This window comes from Cnephaeus nilssonii (assembly GCF_951640355.1).
Source record: "Cnephaeus nilssonii genome assembly, chromosome: X".
Taxonomy (NCBI): Eukaryota; Metazoa; Chordata; class Mammalia; order Chiroptera; family Vespertilionidae; genus Cnephaeus; species Cnephaeus nilssonii.
Window position 1 is genome coordinate 19,041,465 of NC_137071.1, and position 24,283 is coordinate 19,065,747.

Sequence of the window (24,283 nt, forward strand, 5' to 3'; positions counted from 1 at the left end):
CAAGCGCTTAGGGGCTACTAGCTTTTAACAAGGCAAGTGCTGATCTTTAATAAGCAGATGATTTATACAATTTATAAGGTTTAGGTAAAATGCAGAACATTTAGGTGTGTTGGGATATACCTCTTGGTCTTTAAGGAACTCTTTAGTGTCAGGACTCTAAGAATTATAGGAGTTGCTAAAGTGATTGTTATTTCTCTAGTCACAGACATTTCAAGTGTGATTTAGTTGATGCCTAGTTTGAAATCCTTAATAAAACTTTACTCTGGAAGTCATGTATTCTTAAAGCAAAATGTGTTATATTAAATTCATTTTTCACTTTGACTTTCTTTATAAAACTAATGATATATCCCTGTATATCTTTGATACCTTTGTGTATTAAGATAGCACTTTAACATATAGAAAGAAAAGATAAGAATGCAGAAATAATAACCACAAAAATACAATGGGAACTATGGAGCTTTAAATAATGAGAAAATTAAGCTCCAAGAGAAGTAAACATTTTTTCCCAGATGGGCCATGAACTCCAACTTTCAAACATAATTAACATTCTGAGAATAAAAGAAAGAGGGTCAGAGATACACAATGTCCAAGTTGCATTTTTCTCTCAAAGGTTGAAAGACTCTGCCTCCTTTTGCTCTTTCTTTGTTCTCCATTATAAAAAAACTTCTATTCTAACTTCTAATAACAAGCTGTCTCTTGGAGATTTATCGCTACTCTAGTCTCTATAATGTTGGTGTTCTAGCATCTCAAATTAATGCTAAAATTTTCATAAAAGTTATTATTTGTAGATAACATTACAAATTTTTCTCTCAGGTATAAAAATCTCACAGAATGTAAATTTTGCTGAAATTTTGTTGACAATATATGCAATTATCATAACTAATAGTATAAACAAAAAGTTGTAAAACATAATCTGTTGGTAGATGAAATAAAAATCTTCATACATACTCCTTATGTAAAAAATTCATATGACCAGTTCTCAAAATATTAATATTTTCAAAATTAAAATGTAAGTTTTGTGGATATAGATTATTTTAGAATGAGAAACACTTTCTTTGGCTAATTACAATCCTAATGTTAGGTAATGTCATCAATAACTATGTGTGTGTGTGTATGTGCACATGTGTGTATGTATACATGTAAATAAAAATTTTGCACTTTATTTTGCTCCCACTTAAATCAATTAACATTTCCTTTTGTTTGATAGCACTCAACTGTCACTGAGTATTCTCATTATACATCTTGCACATAATATGTGTGGACAAAATGCATATGAAACAGATGGCATATTCTGTCCTTGAACTAAATTATGGGATAGTACTATACAATTTCAATTAAAATATTATTTTTCCCTCAAAGACATCTTATTTACTTTTCCTTATACCATAACTTTGAACTTAATCAGCTCCATTTAAATATAAAAAAAAAACAAGGTAGAAAAGTTCCATAATTAGCTTAGGTTCATCAAGAGTGATTGCAGAATTAAAACTAATAGAATTGAAGAATAGTGAGGGGTGTTGAATAGACCACCCAGGTTTCTGGTCAAACATCCTCATTTAATGAGGGGGAAGATTGAGGTCTGAAGCAGTTAAGTGACATGCTCAAGCTCCTCAAGATTATACGTTAGGTAGTTAGTAACAGAGCCAAAAAGAAACTAGATTGCCCAACTGCTGGTCCAGGACTCTTTCTGCTCTACCTCACTGACTCATTTAGAGTTTGGAATACTCATCTATTTAACTGGAGGCAGCAAGTATAGCCCTATGAAATAACTCATGAAATTCTTAACCCTTTGCACTCACTTGCTTTTTTCTCGATTCCTTTATTCTACTCGGGATTTAATTTTTTAAATACCCCAGATTTTACAAAGCGTGGCAGTAGAATAAAAAACTGGAGTTTCTTTTCATACAAACTTATTTATTTGGATTTTTTATATTTCAAATTATTGATACATTCAATAACCGTCACACTCAACATCCAAGTGCAAAAGGTTAAAGGGATTTGCCATCCTATCTAATAAAGAGGGTATATGCTAATTGACCATCACACCCTCACAAATATGGTGGTGCCCACAGCTAATAAGGAGGGAATATGCTAATTTACTGCCATGCCCTCAAAGATGGCGGCACCCACAGCCACAAGATGGCGGCACCCAGTCCTCTCAGCCCCTCTGGGGTGGCGGGTGTGTGGCATGGCTGGGCCCACCCCTAGGTGGGTCTGGCCACTCCACGTGCCTGCCTCCAGAGTCCCCCAGTCCCCTCATCCCCATAGCTGCCCAGGGCTGGCCCAAGGTGCAGGCAAGCCTCGGATGTCAGTTGCCTAGCCGCCCAGGGCGGGCCCGAGGTGCAGGCAAGCTTCGGATGGCAGCTGCACAGCTGCACAGGGCTGGCCAGAGGCTCAGGTAACCAGGGCTGGCTGAGGTTTACACTGTTGGCAGTGGCAGCAGCAGAGGTGTGATGGGGGCATTGCCTTCCCCTGATGCTGGGTCGCCTCCCGTCCCTGAGGGCTCCCAGACTGTGAGAGGGGGCATGCTGGGTTGAGGGACCCTCCTCTAGTGCATGAATTTTCATGCACCGGGTCTCAAGTCAAGTATAAATGAGAATAGTATAGAGAAGATCTGGTGAAGAAACTGTCAGAAAGGAAAATATTCATTATGCTATCAGAGTTAATATTTGGAGAATGAGAGGAGATGGTATTCCAAGTGTGAGGACCAGAAAAGATACACACTAGTATGGGAGAGTGAGAAAATTTTTGGAGAGCAGGAATGGTGTAAGAAAGCAGAGTCTACTTAGCTCAGAGAATCTGTGTTGGAGAGTAATCAGATTGTTACTTGATGAGGAAGGAACTGGGAGACATGGGAAGAACAAAAAAGGGAAGGGTTAGAAGGGGCTTATTAGACATAGTTGGTAGAGAATGAAGAGTCCACTGGATTCTACTGAGTAAATATAAGCTGTATGAGAGCAATAGTTTTCTTTTGTCTGTTTTGTTCACAGTTTCATCCTCAGTGCCTAGAAGAGTGTCTAGTACATAGTAAACAGTAATTATTTGTTGAATGAATAAATAAGTAAATGAATGATTAAAATATGGGTCCCAACAAGACTGAAGTTCTTGACCAAAGGGATAATGTGATAAAAACAGTGTCCAAGGAAGAATATTTTTGTAAATGTGTAATGGATGGTCTCAATATGTAAAGGAACAGAGACAAATATTGCAATATGGGATAACATGATGGATATTCAAATAAGAATCGTAATCACAGGAAAAGAAAACACATAGGGTGCAAGAAAAATAAGTGGAGGGGAAAGGACATAATATGGACTTGGATCTGGAAGCACAAGGATACTTAAAAAAAATCTTTATCATTGAGAGTATTACAGATGTCCCCCTTTTTTGACCCCATTGCCCACTCCACCCAGTTCCTGCCCCACCCCAGGCCTTCACCACCCTTTTTTCGGTGTCCATAAGTAGTACATATATTCATAGAAGATCTTTAGTTAATCTCTTCCCACCCCCCCTCCACCTTTCTCTCTGAGATTCATCAGTCTGTTCCATGTTTCCATGCCTCTGATTCTATTTTATTCATTAGTTTATTTTGTTCATTAATTTCTTGTTCATTTATTTTGATTTTTAGGTTCAATTGTTGATTGGTATGTATTTATTATCATTTTATTGTTCATACTTTTGATATTTTTCTCTTCTTCTTCTTCTTCTGCTTCTGCTTCTGCTTCTGCTTCTGCTTCTGCTTCTTCTTCCCCTTTTTAAGAATACCCTTCAGCATTTCATGAATACTGGTTTGGTGGTGAACTCCTTTAGCTTTTTTATTTTTGGTCTGTGAAGCTCTTTATCTGATTTTCAATTCTAAATGACAGCTTAGCTGGGTAGAGTAATCTTGGTTGTAAGTCCTTGCTATACATCACTGAATATTTCTTGCCACTCTCTTCTGGCCTGGAAAGTTTCAGTTGAGAAATCAGCTGACAGTCATATAAGCACGTGCTAGCCTATTGGTAACTAACTGCTTTTCTCTTGCTGCTTTTAAGATTCTCTCATTGTCTTTAAGCCTTGGCATTTTAATTATGATGTGTCTTGCTGTGGACCTCTTTGGGTTCCTCTTGTTTGGGACTCTGCACTTCCTGAACTTGTAAGTCTATTTCTTTCATGAGGTAGGATAAATTTTCTGTCATTATTTCTTCAAATACATTTTCTTTTCTTTTAAATAATGATTTGGGGAATTATTATTATTATTATTATTATTGTTGTTGTTATTTGGTTAATCCTCACTCGATGATATATTTCAATTGATTTCTAGGGAGAGTGGAAGAGAGGGAGAGTCAGACAGATAGAAACATCAATGTGAGAGAGATTGGTTGCCTCCTGCATGCATCACAACCAGGGCAGGGGATTGAGCCTGCAATGGAGGTATATGACCTTGGCCAGAATCAAATCTGGGATCCTTCAGTCCACAGGCTGACACTCTAGCCATTGAGGCAAACCAACTGGGGCTCAAACACTTTTTCAATATCTTACTCTCTCTCTTCTCCATCTGACACTGACATAATGTAAATGTTGGTACACCTGAAGTTTTCCCAGAAGCTCCTTACACTACCTTCATATTTTTGGATTCTTTTTTCTTTTTGCTCTTCTGATTATGTGTTTTTTTCTTCTTCATATTCCAAATTGTTTAGTTGATTCTCAGAATCCTCTATTCTACTGTTGAATCTCTGTAAATTATTCTTTATTTCAGTTAGTTTATGCTTAATTTCTCACTGGTCCTTTTTCATGTCTTTGACATTCTCACCACTAAGATCCTTTAAAATCTCACTAAATCCCTTGAAGTTCTCATTAAGATCCTTGAGCTACCTTATAACCATTGTTTTGAACTCTGTATCCAGTAGTTTGCTTGCTTCTAGTTATTTCATTTGTGACATGTTTCTTTGTCTCCATATTTTGGCTGCTTCCCTGTGTTTATTTCTATGTATTAGGTAGAGTGGCCTAGTACAGTAGGTGTCCTGTAGGTCCCAGTGGCTAAGCCTCCCCAATCACCTCAGCTGGGCACTCTAGGTACACACCTATGTGGGCTGTGTGCACAGTCTTGTTGTAATTGAGACTTAATTGCTGTTTGAATCACTGGGAGGTATTGACCTCTAGGCCGATTGGCTGTAAGGACCAGCAGTGAATAAAGTGGAAGAGCTGCTATTCAGGAGACACCCCTATGGAGCAGGACTTGTTTAGTGCTCACTGAGTCTGCCCCTTGAGTGTGTCACTTGTGGATACGTAGAGCTGTAATCTGCTATGATCTGAAGCTGTATACCAGGTGTAATGGCTCTGGTGCCTCCTGGGAGGTACAAATTCAGCCACTGCCTGGGACCACCCAGCAGGAGCTACAGAGCAATCTGAAGATGGCTGCTACTTGTCTTGGGCTTGGAAGTGCCCAAGATAGGCCCAGCTGTGAAGCAAGGCAGGCTGCTGCTAGTTCTGGGTCTTTGTCCTCTTATTGATAGGTTTGCGGCACACTGATACCAGCTGCTGCTTGTTTGAGAGATTTCAGGAAAATCTGAAGCCTGAGCCAGGACAGGCCATTCATATGGAAAAGCCTCTGCAAACAGCTTGGTGGAACTGCAAATTGGATGGGGAATCATCAGGGTGGAGCAACAGTGTAACTCAGGCTGATGGAAACTCATATATGTCTGCCAGTCAGCTCTGTGATGGGGGAGGTCTCAACACAGGAATAATCACCCCTGTGAACATTCCTGTCTGGAAGAAAGTCACCCCTGAGTTCTTGCTCTGCTGCCAAACAATCAAGATCCTCCCCATATATCACTGGTTCCCCCAAAGCTATCACTCAGTGCTGTAGCTCAAAGGAAGCAGGACCATGTAAGTTCGTGCATTGGCCCTTTAAGAGGGACTGCCTGGGTCTCAGCAGCATCACTGTCACTCAGCCACAATCCCCACTGATTTTTACAACCCAAAGTTACAAGGACTTCTCTTCCCACCTCTGGAAACCTGTCCTGGGGGTTTGGTGTGGGGTTGGGACCCCTTGTTCCTCATGGGAGGCCTCTGCAGTGGAGATATCCCTCCTGATTAAAAACATATCATATGTGGGTCTTCAACCAGCCAGTTTTGTGCCTCCGCCCCCTCCTACCAGTCTTGATGTGCTTTTTTCTTTACTTCTCTAGTTGTAAATGACTTCCATTTAGCCAGGTTTTAGGCGGTTCTGAATACAGTTGTATTTTAGTTGTAATTTTGATGTGGTTGTGGGAGGCAGTGAGTACTGGCATTTACCTATGCCACCATCTTGGTTCTCCTTTAAGGATACTTTTTATAAGCCAATAGAACTCAAAGGAAAACTTTAAAATAATTTTAATTCAAGCTCAAATGTTTTTTCATTAATAATGGACACCTGTGAAATCAAGCACTAATGGTTTTACATATTGAATTATGAAACAGCCTTCAGAATTCCTTATAAAACAATGAACCATCTGTAAACTTTTAGTATATATAATATAGCTTGGGCAAACACAGGGCTGTTTTTTCAGGGTATCTTTGGAACTATTTTTTAATTGTGGTGACTTTTCACTAAAAAATAATGCCAATGGAGAAACTGACTACATTCATGCAAGCTTCTAAGAGTTAATGCTTCTGAATCTTACTCTTTCAGGGTTATCTAACCTATTTCATAACCATCCCTAATTACTACCCTACTATGCTTCTCTCAAATGCACTCTGCTATTCTGTATGGATTGACTGATACCCTTATTTCAACCAAGTGTCAGGAAATAAACTGAATTGCTTTGATGTAAAGAATTATTTCTTTGCTTTTTACAAGTGGTCATTTATAACACATCCTGTATTATCAGAGAGCCATATTTAAAAGCCAAAACCCCCAATCTGAATATATAAATTATAGAATTTGAAGCACCTTAGATAAGCTAAGGTAACTGTTTTCTACTTGATTAATGATAGTAAGAATTAAACTGTGGTAGCTGGCATATGGAAATTTCTGAGAATGAAGAATCCATATTTTGGCTGACATGCTGTTTGCTGCTTTTAATTCTCATTTTATTTCATCAAGTTCACATGAAGGAGAGAAAACACACTGAGAGATGTTCAGAACAGTTATAGCACCTTTCTTTTTCTGTCTTTCAAAAAGATTAACTTCCTCTTCTCTTTTTAAATATATTTTTATTGATTTCAGAGAGGAGAGGAGAGAGAGATAGAAACATCAATGATGATAGAGAATCATTGATCGGCTGCCTCCTTCATGCCCCCTACTGGGGATTGAGCCTGCGACCTGGTCATGTGCCCTTGACTGGAATCGAGCCCACACCTTTCAGTCTGCAGGCTGATTCTCTATCCACTGAGCCAAACCAGCTAGGGCTAACTTGCTCTTCTTTACTTTATCTGCCTGCCAGTATCTTTTCCATCTCACATGTTTCATTCCTTTTTAATGACAGCTATTATATAAGTGGCTTTTGTCATTACATATACTGACTTATCTTAGAGTTTAAGCTGTAAAAAGAGAATGGAGTCTCCCTATTTTGGAAAATGCCATTGCCCATTGCGGCCCCCAACCCATCACAAACACGTCATTACAAAATTTATGGACCAAAGAGGGAGATGAAAATAAGTGTGTTGGAAGCTGGGGTGCAAACATGCAAAGACCTTATCAATAAAAAATTCCTTTCTACTCAGAAATCTGCTTCTCTGTTTCATCCTTTCACTTATTATATACTTATGTGTAAAAGTTAGGTGAGTCTTACTTTTTCTGTCTTTCTTTATGGTATAACTAGAGGCTTGGTGCACAAAATTCATGCATGGGTGGAGCCCTGACATGGCCTGGAGCCCTCTCAAATCCCTCCACCTGGCCAGTGATCGGGGCTGGTCAGGGCCATTTTGCCCAGTCCCAATTGGGGCCGATCGGGGCTGTTGGCTGAGAAGGGACCGTGGGAGGGACTGCAGGATGGCTCCAGGGCATGTCTGGCCCATCTTGCCCAGTCCTGATTGGGGCTGATCAGGGCCGGCTGGCCAGGGAGGGACATGGGAGGTTGGCCAGCCAGGGAGGGACTGCGGGAGGGCTCCAGGGCATGTCTGTCCCATCTCGCTCAGTCCTGATTGGCCAGACCCCAGCAGCAAGCTAACCGGACAGAGTGTCTGCCCCCTGGTGGTCAGTGCATGTTATAGTGAGCGGTTGAGCAGCCTTATCATATCATTAGCATATTATGCTTTGATTGGTTGAATGGTTGACTGGTCAACCAGACACTTAGCATATTAGGCTTTTATTATATAGGATATGATGGGTAAAATCTCAGACTCTGGAGCCAGATTCCCTATGTTCAGATGTTGGACCTGCTACTTATTAAGTGACTTTGGGAAAGTTATTTAGCCTCTTGGTGCCTGACTTTCTTCAAATATAAAGAGAGGGTAATAATAGAATAAATCTTTTAGGGCTGCTGAGAGCATTAAATGGGTCACTAAATATAAAGTGCCTATTACATTGCATAGTATGAGTTGTATTATATGTTAGTTCCTATTTTTGTTATTTCATATTAAGTGCAGATTTTTTATGAGTGCTTTCAAATTAATAAATTTCTGTTATGGTTTTTATCATGGAAGTAAATACATCATAATTCAAAAATATGTCATATGGGCAATTTAGAAGAACAATAAAGAAGAAAAAAATATCTCTTCTGTAATCTTACAGCCTAGAGGTAGTAACTATTCCCATTGTTTTGTGCTTTCCCTCATAGATATTATGAAGTCCATTCATCCTTTTCTACCTCCCTCCACTACCACCCCTCCTCTAGAAACAGAAGAAAGCACAAAATATTTTAATAAAAAGATATTAATTAGGAAAAGCAACCAATTAACAAGCAGGAAGCCTGATGTCCACTCCCTGTACTTCCTGTCATTTAGGTGACACTGGGCATTTTACTTACTATCTCTATTCTTTGTCTCTAACACCAAACTACTGTAAAACAGGTATAACAAGAGCTTCACTCTGCCCTCCTTACAACACTCCTGAGATGCCACCATTAGTTACTCAATAGAAACTGATACACAGGAAGGGGCAAAATAGGTGCATGTAGAACAGCCAAAGGATGAGTTGGCAGAGGATGTGGTAGCAAAATCTTAGAGGAAGAAAAGGACAGGAAGTTGCTATAATATCTCCTTAGCTTCCAGAGCTGTGGGATGTCTCCTCTAAACTGTTAATTATAATGTGTTATGGTATTTAAAGAATGTTCTCTGTTAAGTGAAGATAATGCATGGAACATTTACATTTCCTCTTTAATGCTTTGGCCCAGAAGTGACCTGTTTAACAGGACTAATCACATTGCTCTGCCTAACTACAAGGAAGGAGATAAATGAGAGATATCATGAAGAATATTTGGTGAGCATTTTCATCTTTATAAAAAGATCAGTCAGTTTTGGGGAATTATGTAAGGGTACTTGTCTTACCAGATACAGAGACTAAGGAAGCTATAGTACTAACACCAGTTAGCAACAATGGAATATAATAGATAACCTGAAAATAGACCCAACAGTATAAAGAAAATTAATAAATGAAAGAAAAAAACATTAAATTCCAATGTGGCAAAATGACGTAGTGCAGTGGAAAAGAATTGTGTTTTTAACAAATGGTGTTGGATGATTTTCTAACCACTATGCTATATGTCTGAAACTAATCCTATCTAATAAAAAGGGAATATGCTAATTGACATAACAACGCCTTCACAAGATGGTGGTGCCCACAGCCAATAAAGAGAGAATATGCTAATTGACTGCCATGCCCTTACAAGATGGCAGCACCCACAGCCACAAGATGGTGGCACCCAGTCCCCTCAGGCCCGCCTCATCCAGCCAGAGTCTGCCAGTCCCCTCAGCCCTGCAGGGGAAGGCAGTTGGGGGCAATCAGGCTACCAGGGGAGGGAAGTTGGAGGTGATTGAACCAGCAGGGGAGGGAATTTGGGGACAATAATGCTGGCAGGAGAGCAGTTAGGTGTCAATCAGGCTGGCAGGGGAGTGGTTAGGGGGCTATCAGGCTGGCAGGCAGAGTGGTTATGGGCAATCAGGTAGGCAGGCAGGAGAGTGGTTAGGAGCCAGCAGTCCCGGATTGTGAGAGGGATGTCCAACTGCCAGTTTAGGCCTGATCCCTGTGGGGATCAGGACATCCCCTGAGGGGTCCCATATTGGAGAAGTTGCAGGATGGGCTGAGGGACGCTCCCCCCACATGCACGAATTTCATGCACTGGGCCTCTAGTATAATATAATATTAAATGTAAACTATACTTGAAAAATAAAAAAAAGAATGCCCACTGTTATATATTTAGAATGCCAAAGAAAGAATTCCATGTAAACAAACCTATAATTTTATCACTTTTTCCATAACCCTGTGATAAACCAAGAAAGAGCTCTATGAAATTAGAATAGCTGTATTCCCCATTTAAATTCACTCTAATGTCTTAATATGCATCTCTCCTGTAGTTATAAAACATCACCACTTTAATTTAATCTGAACCTTCAAGTATCATCTCCATACCAAGTAAATGAATGGTTCATTTATTCAAAATAAAATGAATCATTCTGAATTGGGTGATTTACACAAACATATGAGATATTAGCTACTTGTGTTGTAAAAATGAGGAAAATTTTGTTATTTCAATTCATTTCTGGCTATTCTTGCCTCCAATCTTTTCCTACCTAATATTGAGAGACTTTTTCCGCAGCTCACTCCACTTGAAGTTCATGTTATCCAAACGTCTTTGTAACAGGACTGCATCATCAGAACCTTCCAGGGATCTCAGGATTTTTTGGCCATTTTCATCTAGGTTGTGATAGATATCAGTGTGAGCTTCGATTTCTCCTTGGAGGTCCTACAGAATAGCAGGGAGAAAAACACATGCAGAATTAAAACACAGAAGTGATCAGCTAGGAGTATGAATCTGGAGAAGTGTAAAAAATAAACTATTAGTTCAGAAAATATTTCAATTATGCCAACTAACAAAAAGATGAACTTCCAACTCACTTTTCTTGGTATATCTTTTCACATTATTAAGTAGATTGAAAATGGGCATCTTATCAGGTATAATAAATGTATTCTTTGACATTATGAATTAAAACATAATATACTTATAACTTTATGAATTTCATAAATTATATCTTCTAGTCCATGGATGGAACATATTGTTTTATGGAAGTGATATGAAATAAAATTCCCATGATAAAGTGCACCTCAGTGTCAAGTCATATTTTCTATGCACGCGGTAATCTGAAGAGTTGACTAACTATAGAAGCTTGGCGAAATTAACAAACAAAGCTGTACTCAGTCCATAGAACCAGCACAGAACAGGATTCTATCATCGGAGAGCATCTTCTTGACAGTATGCATTAAGTTCACCTTGGTATTACAGCATCATACATTTATTAGTAAGATTTCCCATTTGAGATAGCACCATATTTTTCAGCTTGACGGTAGAGAGTCCATAGACCCTGACAAGAGTTATGATAAGACATTATGCATTCAACCTCATTTGTATATATACAGATCAAGAAAATTATCATAATAGAAGAATCTGACCTTTACATGGTATGTCTTCCGGTGTAACATTTTCAGCTTGAACCGGGGACTACAGCACTGATCCTGTTGCATAGCAATCCTGAGAAAACCCGGCGAATGAAAGACCCCTGCTTTAAAATGCCAACTTTGCTTACATTCTGTTGACAGAATGAATTTCGGAGCACAGGCTTCACCAGTCAATAATAATAAACAGCCACTTTGTAATCCCCACTAAACGGTAGCCAGGCCTGTGGATGTGGGAGGGACCTCAAAGAGAGGAGGCCTGGAATATGCAGCGACAGTTTATATTAAACAGCCAACTTTTCTTATCATTTTGCCATTATAAGTCAGAGACATTATAAATTCATTTTATATATGTGTTTCCCTCCTTGTTCCCAGCAGAACAGTCAAAGCCAAAAGAACATTCCTTAGAGAGCTGCCGGGTACCAGCATTCCTTTCTGCCTACACAATGAATGGAAGCTTTGTACATTATCTGACTTGCTTTTAGAGATTTGTACGCTTCTGTTCAACAAGTTTAAATATTCATTCGGAAGCTCCGAACAATTGGATTGACCTGTGTAACTAGAAAAAATAATTTTTTTCTCTCTCTCATTCTAAAATTGAATTAAATTACTCTTCTAAAGTAAGGGGGGAATGTGGCAGCAATGATATGTTAGAAATTCTGAAGAACTGGCCTGTGTTTTCAGTCATAGCATCTTGAATGTAGAATTTTGAATGTTGCAGAAGTAAGGTAGATGGACAATGAATGTCTCCTGTCACTATTTTTGGCAGCCAAAGTATCCCTGATGGGCTCTAAAGAGAATTCTGTCCCATTTCCGTTGACAGGAAGAGAGGAGGGGGGATATGGATAGAACCACATCCAAAGTTGAAAGCAGGGAAATACTGAAACAGATTGAGTAGCATCTATCTCTATTCTATAAAAAAACTATGTTCTGGAAGGAAATAGCCTGATTTTCAAAGGAGCCAATGTGGTGGAAAACTAGTATTGAGCTTCTTGCGGAAATGGAGTTTTAATCAAGTATACATCCATTTTTTATGTTTGTGTACCTACATGGGAAAACATTGCCAGTTGAATTTGCTACTTCTTCAGCAAAAAAAGGTGAGGTTAATTTATCTAAATAATTCAGGAATGAAAACAGAACAGATCCAAGTTATCCAGATAATTCCACTACTTCCCTCTTTGACTTTCCTTCTTGTTGTATTTGATTAGTACACTACTTCAAACTTTGCCTCGGAGTACACACTTAAGAGAACTAAACCAAACCTTTAATTTTTAAACAAAATAAGATGTTTTGACTAACACAATCAGCTCTTTATGTTAACAGACAATAATGAGGTGAAGGCCTGGTGTGGGGGTGGGCTAGAAGAGGTCAATGGGGGAAAAAGGTGACATATGTAATACTTTCAACAATAAAGATTAAAAAAAATATAAAGTGGACCACCCTCAGGAGAGTATATAATTCCATCCTCTCCTTGCTTTCTCCCACCTTCATGCAATCTTCTTTATATCCCCTACTTTCTCTCAAATACATAAAATAAACCACAAACTGTTGTTCTCTGGAGCATTTGAGATTTTGCTCCCTGGCATATGTTGTCAGTTTGGCTCAAATAAACTCTTATAAAAATTCTCTACAAGTTTGGACATTTCTTATGTTCACAGTTATTTCACTTCTGACTTAACTAGAAAAGATCACTCAAGCCTTAGTCTTTACATTTCATGTATGTTATCAAAATTTTCTCTTCTTTTTGTGATTGTATTCTTTTGGAAGAACAATAACTAATGAATAGGGGAAAAGTTATTTGTTATATAACAACAGAAACAATAGCAGTAGCATATATAACACTTACTATACACCAGATACAGTCCAAAGCACTGTATATACATGAGCTCATTTAATCTACTCAGTAACCCTTTAGGCTAAGCATTGTTATGATTTTCATTTTACATGTAGGAGAATGAAATTACAGAGAAGTTATGTAAAAATGCACAGGGTCACACAGCTAATAAACCATGTGATCAGATATCAAACTCAGGCTATTGAATTCCAGGGATTAAGCACTACACAATATTACCTCTGAGATTTTTCCTATTAATTTTTAAATTTTTCCTATTAACTTTTCTTATTAATAATACTTCTGCCTATGCCGGTCAGTGTGTTTCAGTGGTTGAGTGTCGACCTATGAACCAGGAGGTAATGGTTCTATTCCCTGTCAGGGTATATGCCCAGATTGCAGGCTTGATCCCCGTGAGGTGCATGCATGAGGCAGCTAATCAATGATTCTCTCTCATCATTGATGTTTCTATCTCTCTCTCTCCCTCTACTTTCCTCTCTGAAATTAATAAAAATATATTAAAAAATAATACTCCTGCCTCAATTTCAGCAAATCTAGCACTGCCATTAGACAATGCAGAATAACATTTTCACTATTCAAAGAGTAATTTCATGGTCTTCTTAACATGGATACTTAAATAGAGCTGAAGCAGTGAACAGAGATATATCCAATATAACTAGAGAGCACATAAAATATTTGAGAAAATGAATGCAAATGGAAAAATGATATATAGCCCTTCCCCTAAAAGAAACATATAGCCTAAAGTCCTATACAATTATGGAGCAAATTTTAGCTGTGAATATTAAGGAAGTTCAGATATGAGGCAAGTGATAAGTTCATAGTGTAGCCATTTTAGGAGTGGGGGGTATTCTGTTTCCTGCAGAGCTATTTCAAATCTCATACTTCCTTCTTTTCTAAGTCTAGCCTACTTCTGTCATAAGTCCCCTTTCCCAGGGAAAATGAATGGTAAGGTGCAGTTAAATAAATATAGTTTGAGTCTCCCCCTTCACTTTCCCTTATTAGCTGCATACGTTTAAAAACTCTTGAATCTCTTTGGCTTCACTAAATATTAAATAATAATACCTACCTGCTGGGTTGTTTTGAATATTACATGGAATAATCCTTGTAAAATACTTTGAACAGCATCCAGAACACAACAGGCTTTTAATAAGTAACAGCTAATATACGGATTTGTATTACAAGAGAATAAGTTTGGAAATAAAGTGATAGAAATAGACTTCACAAAGTCAAGGGACTTATTTTGAGCCTTGAAGGATGAATAGGATTGAAAGAGGTGGAGGGAAGAGGGCATTCCAATTGGAAAGAAAAGAATAGAGATGGCTGAAAGGTAAGAATAAGTTTGGTTTATGAGCAGGGACAATGAATTGTACATCCTGATTGAAATGAATGATGAGCATTAGGGAGAAATAGGTAGAATATAGTCCTGGTCCTTAAATTAAGTTGGATAAAGTTCTTCTTTTAGGAAGCAAATGAGAATAAATGTTTATAAAGAAAAGTAAAGGACAAATATGAGATTATTAAATATTAAATTTGTACTATCTTATTTGACAAATAGAATGATCCATGGTGTTCAAAAATAATGGGACAACTGGGGAAGAATATGAAAAGTTGCAAAATTTTTATTAGAAGAAAAATAAAGTAGGCAATGCCAGGTATTAGTGTTACACTCTTCTTTTGTTATCCAAACAAATGGTTATGATACTTTTCCAAAACATCATAGATAGCAGCATCCACATATTTTTATGTATATATAGAATTTTCTGTCTCTACAAAAGAACTCAGCAAAAAATAACGTCCCTATCTTGAATATACCTGAGAAGTATGCAACAAAACAAAACAAAAACAAAAAGATGCACAAAGAATAAACATAGCCTGGCCATTGTTGCTCAGTGGTTGATCACTGACCTATGAACCAGGAGGTCATGGTTCAATTCCTGTTCAGGGCACATGCCTGGGTTGTGGGCCTGATCCCCAGTAGAGGGTGTGCAGGAGGTAGCCAATCAATGATTCTCTGTTATCACTGATGTTTCTGTCTCTCTATCCCTCTCCCTTCCTCTCTGAGTAAAATTAAAATATTAATAAAAATATTTTTAAAAAAGAATAAAAATAAGTAACCAAATTTCTCTAAAAATTCATTACAGACAAACCATCTCTAATATTTTCTGAAAGCATTACTACATGAATAATGATAAGGCCATTAGGTTCTCTTTACTGATACTTTTTAACTAATTTAAAAAGTGATGATATGATTTTCAAGAACTTAAAAGGTCAGAAACAGAAGATCCAAAATAGGAGAGAAGTTATCCTTGAGGGCTAAACAGAGAGTAGCAAGAAGTGACACCTGACAGAGAACCAAAAGGTGTAAAAAGAGCCTCAGGTGCGCATAGTTGACCAGGGTCACACAGTGTAGAAAGAACAGCCTGAATATATTATTAGCCCTTGCAGGCATCACCTAGCTTTTAAGAAAAACAAAATATTAATGTTAATGATGATCTTGAACTAGCCAGAAAAAGTAGATTTATGTTCAGTATATTCTATCTAGAAAGAAAGCAGTGTATGTAAAACTCTTTAAATAAATTTATCCAATATGGTTATTCTGAAAAGGTGTTGCTGCTTTAAAGAAGTTAAAACCAACAAAAACAAACATACAAAAGTCAAACTCCCTTAGCTTGGCTATCCAAAATGACTTTTTAAGCATGGACTCTAAATACTCAAGGTTTTGGAGTATACACACACACACACACACACACACACACACACACACACACACACACCATTATGAGAACAGAAATGGAAAGTAAATCTCTAGAAACGTTTATAGCAATTGTGGACTTGAAAAGGGGACACATGTTAACCTGACTAACTCATAGACCTAAAGTAACCACATAGACCTAAAGTAACCACATAGAAAGGATGGTCTGAAATGAAAACCTTGTAGTTAAAAAGCACTTTATAATGGGCAGTCATGTCCTAGGCCAGTATCTTCCCTGACAAAGATCAACTTTGATCTTTACTTAGCCTATTGTCTTTTTACATTTAAGATAACATACCTTTGGAATGTCAGGGTAACTTGTAACTTCCATTTTTCCAGACCCTTCAGGGCACAACAAATGGTGCTGGGGTGAAGACCACAGATTCCCTCATTGTTATTGTTATCATGTTAATTATTGACTGTTAACTATCTTGTACCCACCTGTGTAAAAGAAGCACCTGTCTATCATTTTACCTTTTTTTATTTTTTATTGATTTTTTACAGAGAGGAAGAGAGAGGGAAAGAGAGTTAGAAACATTGATGAGAGAGAAACATTGATCAGCTGCCTCCTGCACACTCCCCACCGGGGATGTGCCTGCAACCAAGGTACATGCCCTTGACCAGAATCGAACCTGGGACTTTTCAGTCTGCAGGCCGACGCTCTATCCACTGAGCCAAACTGGTTTCGGCTATCATTTTACTTTTTATCCAATCCCAGAGGTTCCCCCTACCCCCCACCCGCTTTGCTTTCTTCACCTCCCTAACCTAATACCTGTGGATTTCATGTAACCCACCTACATCTCCTCCTTTGATTGTAATGTATAAAAAGAGGTGAAAAACTCCCATTCTTCTGAGCATTATTGCAATACCTTGAGATTCTGCTTCCCGGCAATTGTTGACAGTTTGGCTCAAATAAACTCACAAAAATTCTTTATAGGTTTGAATGCTTTTTTTCCATGTTAACACAATCTAAAAATAAAAAGTATAGGCTTGCGTTTTGTGTGTCTGGTTTTTATAATTTTTTAAAAGTAATTCATTTTTATTGTATGTTACATGAGTATCAGTCTGTTATGTGTTGGAACTTAAAACTAGCAAAACAAAACAGAATTATGTCCCTAGCTGGTTTGGCTCAGTGGATTGAGTGTCGACCTGTGGACTGAAGGGTCTTAGGTTCGATTCCGGTCAGGGGCACATGCCCAGGTTGCTGACTTGATCCCCAGTGGGGGACATGCAGGAGGCAGTCAATCAGTGATTTTCTCTCATCATTGATGTTTCTGTCTCTCTCTCTCTCCCTTCTCCCTTCCTCTCTGAAATCAATAAAGATGTACTTTAAAAAAACAACAGAATTATGCTCCCTAATGAAATTTTTGAGAAGCACCCACATAAAGGAATTGGGCCCACAATATTGACCTTATAAGGACTCTAATCTAACCACCAGAGGTTCCTAACTCACTCAGGAAATGCAGTTGGGTACAGATTCACAGTGGATGTGCCTGCTATTCTATATGTGACTATTGCACTACTCTTATAAAAGCAGCAGGGTTGTCATCCCAAGAGATACAAGAGTTAATTTGATGACTGTCATTTGACTGGAAGCCTGTTTGCTCTAGGTAGATAAGGAGTATGTTTTCAGGTCTACTGCATCACAATGCATCTTAAACAAACAGCTATGGATTTAGGAGTCCATAGGCTTTGCTTTTAAAAATGGCTGTTATTAAGGTCCTCAGAGACTATTATCCTGCAGGGTTTGTTGTGTTTGCTTTCATATCTCATTCAAAAATTCTCACACTTAAGCACTAGAACAATGGAGAGAAGGGATATGCTCTCCTGCCTCAGTACATTCCCACGTGCAAAGCTTTATTTCAAAATCTAATCTTTAAAAATGCCTGGCCTGGGGTAGATTATCCCAGAGGAAACTGAGCAAAATCTCATTTGTCAGACTGCCTTAAGCAATTCCAAACCCTGGTAACACATGATGCTTTTTCTTCTTGTCTGACCCTCTGATTTACTCGAGTCTTAAAGTTACTTTTGAAAGCTGAAGAGTTCATTTCAGATATACTAGATTAGAAGTACAAGTATATTTTTTCTTCTGCATTTTGTTTTTCTAGTTTCTTTTTATTCTGTCATAGTTCAAAAATGTTCTGACTATTCATCACACAAGCATGCATTAAGTGCCTATTGTATGTCCAAGATTTCATTAAGAGCTATGGAAACACATATAATGTTAAGAAAGATGTAGTTATAGCCCTTAAATTCCTTCCTTCTTTCCTTCTTTCCTTTTTTCCTTCCTTCCTTCCTTCCTTCCTTCCTTCCTTCCTTCCTTCCTTCCTCCCTCCCTCCCTCCCTCCCTTCCTCTATTTCTCTCCCCCTCCCTCCCTTCCTAGTCCATCTCTTCCCTTCCTCCCTCCACCTGTCCCTCCTTCCTTCCATCCCACTAATATTTAGTATATTATCATCCAGGTCTGCAGTGGTGAAAAAAAAAACCCACAAACTAAACAAACTTCTGCCCTCTTGATGTTCATAGCATAATAAGAAAAAACACAGAGAGAAATAGGATAAACAGGGGAGAGATATGGTAAAACAGCTAAACAAATCCTACCTAATAATAGACAAATATGCAAATTGACCATACCTCTGACACACCCACAAGCCACGCCCACCATCCAATCAGAGTGACTATGCAAATGAACCCAACCAAGATGGCTACAGCCCCAGAGAGCAAGGTTTTCTAGGTAACAGAGGAAGCCAAGCTTTCCACCTGCCCTTGCCAGGCCTAAGCCTCCACTCAAGCTACAAAGTTTCAATTATAGAAGGTAAACAAATTCAAACAGAAATGGCGGCAGAATGGAGCGTGAGAGAGCAGGCCAGCGTTGCCCCCGGCAACAGGGGAAGCAAAGCTTTCCACACACCCTGGCCGGGCCCACCCGCTTAAGGCTACAAAGTTTCAATTATAACCCCAACAGAAATGGCTGCCGGCCGTGGAGGGAGCCCCAGACTTGGCTCCGCTCCAGGCTACAAAGTTTCAATTGTAGAAGGAAAATAAATTCCAGATACCAGGGCCTCTGCTTGGGTTGCCAGGGGGCGTGGCCGGCCTGCAAACCACCACAGGCCCCTCGCTCAGGCCGCCCCATGCCCCAAGGGAACCCCACCCTAATCAGGGACACCCTTCAGGGCAAACCAGCTGGCCCCCACCCCTGTACCAGGCCTCTATCCTATCTAATAAAAGAGTAATATGCAGATTGACCATCACTCCAACACACAAGATGGCTGCCACCATGTGGTCAAAGATCCTGCCCCAAGGGGACACAAGATGGCCACCACAAGATGGACAGCAGGAGAGGGCAGTTGGGAGGCACCCGGTCTGCAAGGGAGGGCAGTTGAGAAGGACTAGGCCTGCAAGGGAGGGCAGTTGGAGGTGATCAACCCTGCAGGAGAGGGCAGTTAGGGGTGACCAGGCTGGCAGAGGAGGGAAGTTGGGGGCAAACAGGCTGGCAACGGAGTGGTTAGGGGGTGATCAGGCTGGCAGGCAGAAGTGGTTAGGGGCAATCAGGAAGGCAGGCAGGCAAGCAGTTGGGAGCCAGCAGTACTGGATTGTGAGAGGGGTCGGGCCTAAACGGGCAGTCGGACATCCCTCGAGGGGTCCCAGATTGGAGAGGGTACAGGCTGGGCTGAGGGACAACTCCCCCTCCGTGCATGAATTTCGTGCACCGGGCCTCTAGTTATCAATAAAATAAGAAGGTAACAAATGGGTGGCTGTGATGAGAATAATGGTGTACATATGAGAAGGTTCAATGTCAGGTGAGACTTGAAGGATGTGAGGACACCAGTTATAGGAAAACTGAAAGGTACAGAGTTCCAAGTGAAAGAGCCTTTACATCAGGAAAGATCTTGACTAAAACTTACCAAGAAATGTGGTTGCTGACATATCTCGATGGGGGGTTGGGGGGAAAAGAATAGATAAACCAAAGGCCTTATATACTAATAGGCATAGCCCATGGACATGGGCATTAGGGTAGTGAAGACCTGGGGGGATAGGTAGGGGCTGGGAGTAGTGGAGGGTAAAGGGGGAAAAGGGAAGATATCTGTAATATTATCAACCATAAAAAGTTTATTAAAAATCTCTCTATATATAAAAGCCTAAGCAACTGTCGAAACCAAAACAACCGAACAGATGATCGAACAGGTTGCGTGGGGCAACCAGACCAGCAGGAGGGTTAGTGAAGGATGACCAAATGACTGAACATCAGGCTGTGTGAGGTGACCAGGCTGGCAGGGGGGGAAGTTAGGGGTTATCAGGCTGGTGGGGGGGCTGGGAGGGGTGACCAGGCTGGCAGAGGGGGGCAGTGAGGGGTGACTAGGCTGGTGGGGGGGCAGTGAGGGGTGACTAGGCTGGTGGTGGGGGGCAGTAAGGGGCTACCATGCAGGCAGGCAGGTGAGCAGTTAGGAGCCCGTGGTCCCGAATTGTGAGAGGGATGTCCGACTGCTGGCAGTCGGACATCCCCCAAGGGGTCCCGGATTAGAGAGGGTACAGGCTGGGCTGAGGAGACCCCCCCCCCGCACCCCCTCATGCATGAATTTTGTGCACCGGGCCTCTAGTAAAAATAATAAAATAGTGGTTTTGAAAAATAAAACAACAACAAAAAGGAAATGTGGCTGGAAATGAGATAAGAGAGGCTTCACATAATATGGGGCTTTGAAGTCTCATGAAAAGGAGTTTGAATTTTATTTCAAGTGCAGTGGAAAGCAATAGAAACTTTTAAAGCTGGATAGTGACATCATCTGATTTAGGCTTCAAATAAATCACTATATTGCTATATGAATATTACAGAAGGCAGGAGAGGAACAGGAGGACCAGTTAGAGGCCAGGCCCTGTAATCCAGGCAAGAGATAATGTGGCCTGGACTAGGGAGATTGCGGAAGGTGAGAAGTAGACTTTTGTGAGATATAATTTGGGTACTAGATCTCTCTGACATACTAATGGATTAGATGAGAGAGCCAAAGAGAAGGATATCTCAAGGATGTGTAAAGAAGTTTTAACTTAAACAATTGAAGGATGGTAGTGTAATTTACTGAAACAGGGAGTAAGTGATGGAGAGATCATTGAGTGCTCATAAATTATAAAAATGTCTGCATGTGTGACTCAATTTCATCCTTCTCTTGCTCTACCTTTTGCAGGTAGATTTTGGCAAAGTGATAACCATTCCCAACAATATTATGAAGATAGAAATGTTATTTAAGTTTTTTAATTTCCCCAGGAGTAAGACAAACTTTATATATTAGGTTCCAAACACACACACACACACACACACACACACACACACACACACACACCTTGGTGCAAATAAATTACAATAAGGCAAGAGCATTGACACTAAAAATGTATAGACACTTCTACCTAAAATATATCCTATGAGGCATCTCTGAGGTATATGGGAGTGAATGTTAAAGGACACAAAATCCTGAGAAAGGGTAGATAGAACAACACTGCATCAGCTTATTTTAAAAAGTTAAGATGCTATGGACCCAGTGGGAAACTAATGTTGGTATCCATTTGGCTCAGCACTTAAGTTATAAAAAAAATGGCATGCCTTTATAATACTGTTGTTAGAAGGTAAAATAAGCCCTTACATAAGCTGAGTTTTTTTTTTAACTAATACATCTAAAATCCATATAAAAACCTATATTGTGTTGCAATATTACTTTAGGTATTGCTATTTCGCTTTGCTCATAATTGGTTATTTCTTACACAAGACATCTTTCAGAAGATAATTGTCAATGGTAATCGTGAAAGGTCTTCACACAAACTCTAGATTTCACTTTTAAATCATAAAGACAATCAAATATGAAAAGTCTACAATGTTGAAGGTACTTTTGTGTTATGTTTTATGTGCAGGAATCAGCGTGTTTGACGGTAACTCTCCTTATCTGAGAAAGACCAGATGGGCTTTTCCAACAATGAAATGTATTTACTATAGCAGAGCCACAATGAGGGCTGGGGGCGGAGTAAGGAGATGAAACAAGGTAGAAAACTAATACTTACGCCCCTTATAAAACCTTTACACAAACTCTGTGAAGTAGGCCTTCTTATTCCACAGTTGAGTAAACTACAATTGGGAGAGGTGAAGTAACTTGTCTAAATCCCACAGCTGTTATGTGGCAGAAACAGGATTAGAGCACAGATCTGTCTGAACTTATATTCTTTTAACTCCTCCACCCCATTCCTCCTCCACCTTTCAACTATACAAAGCAAATGACTTCTGAATTGGGCTACATGTTACACAACACAACGATTAATTCATTAAGGTGACTGTGAACTATTTCGTTTGAGAAATTTACTGTGATCCTGTGAGAGGAATGGTCAGGCAACTGAGTTATTTTCCAGTTAGGTATTAACTTATTTATTCTCCTCAGTTAACGCAGAATTAATACCTTTAATGATTTTTGAATGGTTCTAAGTAAGCAGAAACGATTTCTATTCTTAAAATAGACAATTATCTTCCCATGAGAAATATACATCCAGTTTTATGTATCTGCACAATTTGTGTATGTTTTAGACAGTATACAGAGTTAGGGAAATTCATTTCCTGAATCTCTGTCACAGAACTACTTTTTTTTTTCCTCTAGAGAATCACTATCACTGTAGTTCAAGATTGTATATTAGAAATAAGTTGATGTGAAGTCTCATCTCATCCTAACAGCAATATGTAAGAAGAAGGCAAGAACATATGGCAAAGTGCCATAATTAATTTTGATAATACACTAGAAATCATAATAGCCATGGAGCTAATTTCCTCTGGCTTGTTTTAATTATGAACGTTGTAAATGCAGAACAACTTTATTTAATTCCTCACCCTCCAAAAGAAACCACATCATTGTATCCTGACACAACCACAAAACAACTGTACAACTGAGGCAACTATTTAGAACCGCTTAGCAATATAATAATAAATCTAAGATGTTTCTATATTTTTCACTTTAAATAGCAGGACAATTCCCAAATAATTCATAAACACATGTTGGCACCATTGCATTCATTTGTGGGTACTTTTTTGCCTAAAGTTTTAGAGAGATTACCTTAAAAAAATCTAGGTATCTATAAAGTTTGAATGCTAAAGAAGATTCTTGCAATTTAATGTTAACTAAAGCCCTACTGACATAATTGTGTTGGATTTCCTGTTGTTTTTTGGTGTATTAATGTCTGTCTATTACCAAGTAGAGAAAATTACTTCTTCTGGAGAGTGTAATGATGTGTGTGTGTGTGTGCACTCATGGGTGCACCTAGGGAGTTATGTCACCCTATTTTGCTTTTCTTCTCTCATGGAATAGGGTGGATGGTGTTACTCCTTTGTCAATGTATGAGGAAAAGGAAGAAAAGGGATATACCTGTGGCCATCAATATAAAGGTAGGTAACACTGACATATCTGCCATAGGAAACATGACATAAATGAAACTGGAAAAATATTAAGCAATATTTCTTCATTTCTAGAACCCACTGTGCAGAAGCCGGAAACCCAAATCATGAGTTTTCCACTGTATACCCACTTATCTTCCCCAAAGCATTCAGTTCAGTTCAGTTCAGAACGTACTAGAGAACCTGGACTGTCTTGACCCAGGGCATTCTTGGCCTTTGGCCAGGAGATGATGCTTCTTTCACCTGATAACATGTAGATTTGAAAAAGCTATCACCAGGAGAGTAAGGTTTTGTAAGGCTTTGGTTTTTCCATGGTCATGAGATAAATTATATGTTTTAATAAAGAACAAGAATAGAGAAAAAGATGTCTGGGTGTGTTGTCTGATGGGTGCTAGACTTCTGAGGGTGATCACTTTGTAAGCTATGTGGATGTCTGACCACTATTTGTACCCTTGAAACTAATGAAATGTTGTCTGTAAACTGTAATTGAAAAGTAAAAAAAATTAAAAAGAGAAGAGGATGTCTTTATAGATTATTGTACATCATAAGAGTTTTTATGTAGGAACTACATAGTAATATCTGTTATACAACAGTAGAAACCTACCTCACAGTGCCCTGAGTAAAAAAGGAAAAAAATTTACTTGGATTTAATCATTGTCATGTATCTTTAGTATAAATTAAGAAACCTGGTCACC

At 39.1% G+C, this 24,283-nt stretch overlaps 1 protein-coding gene across 2 annotated transcripts in view; it reads right to left on the minus strand.

Annotated features, from left to right (window-relative positions):
- Positions 1 to 24,283, minus strand: part of DMD (dystrophin) — a 2,362,317-nt gene that overhangs the window by 441,518 nt on the left and 1,896,516 nt on the right. For both annotated transcript variants that reach the window (XM_079764882.1, XM_079764883.1), the window contains exon 56: positions 10,693 to 10,865. In XM_079764882.1, coding sequence (XP_079621008.1) covers positions 10,693 to 10,865 — 173 coding nt within the window. The remainder of the gene's footprint in view (positions 1 to 10,692; positions 10,866 to 24,283) is intronic.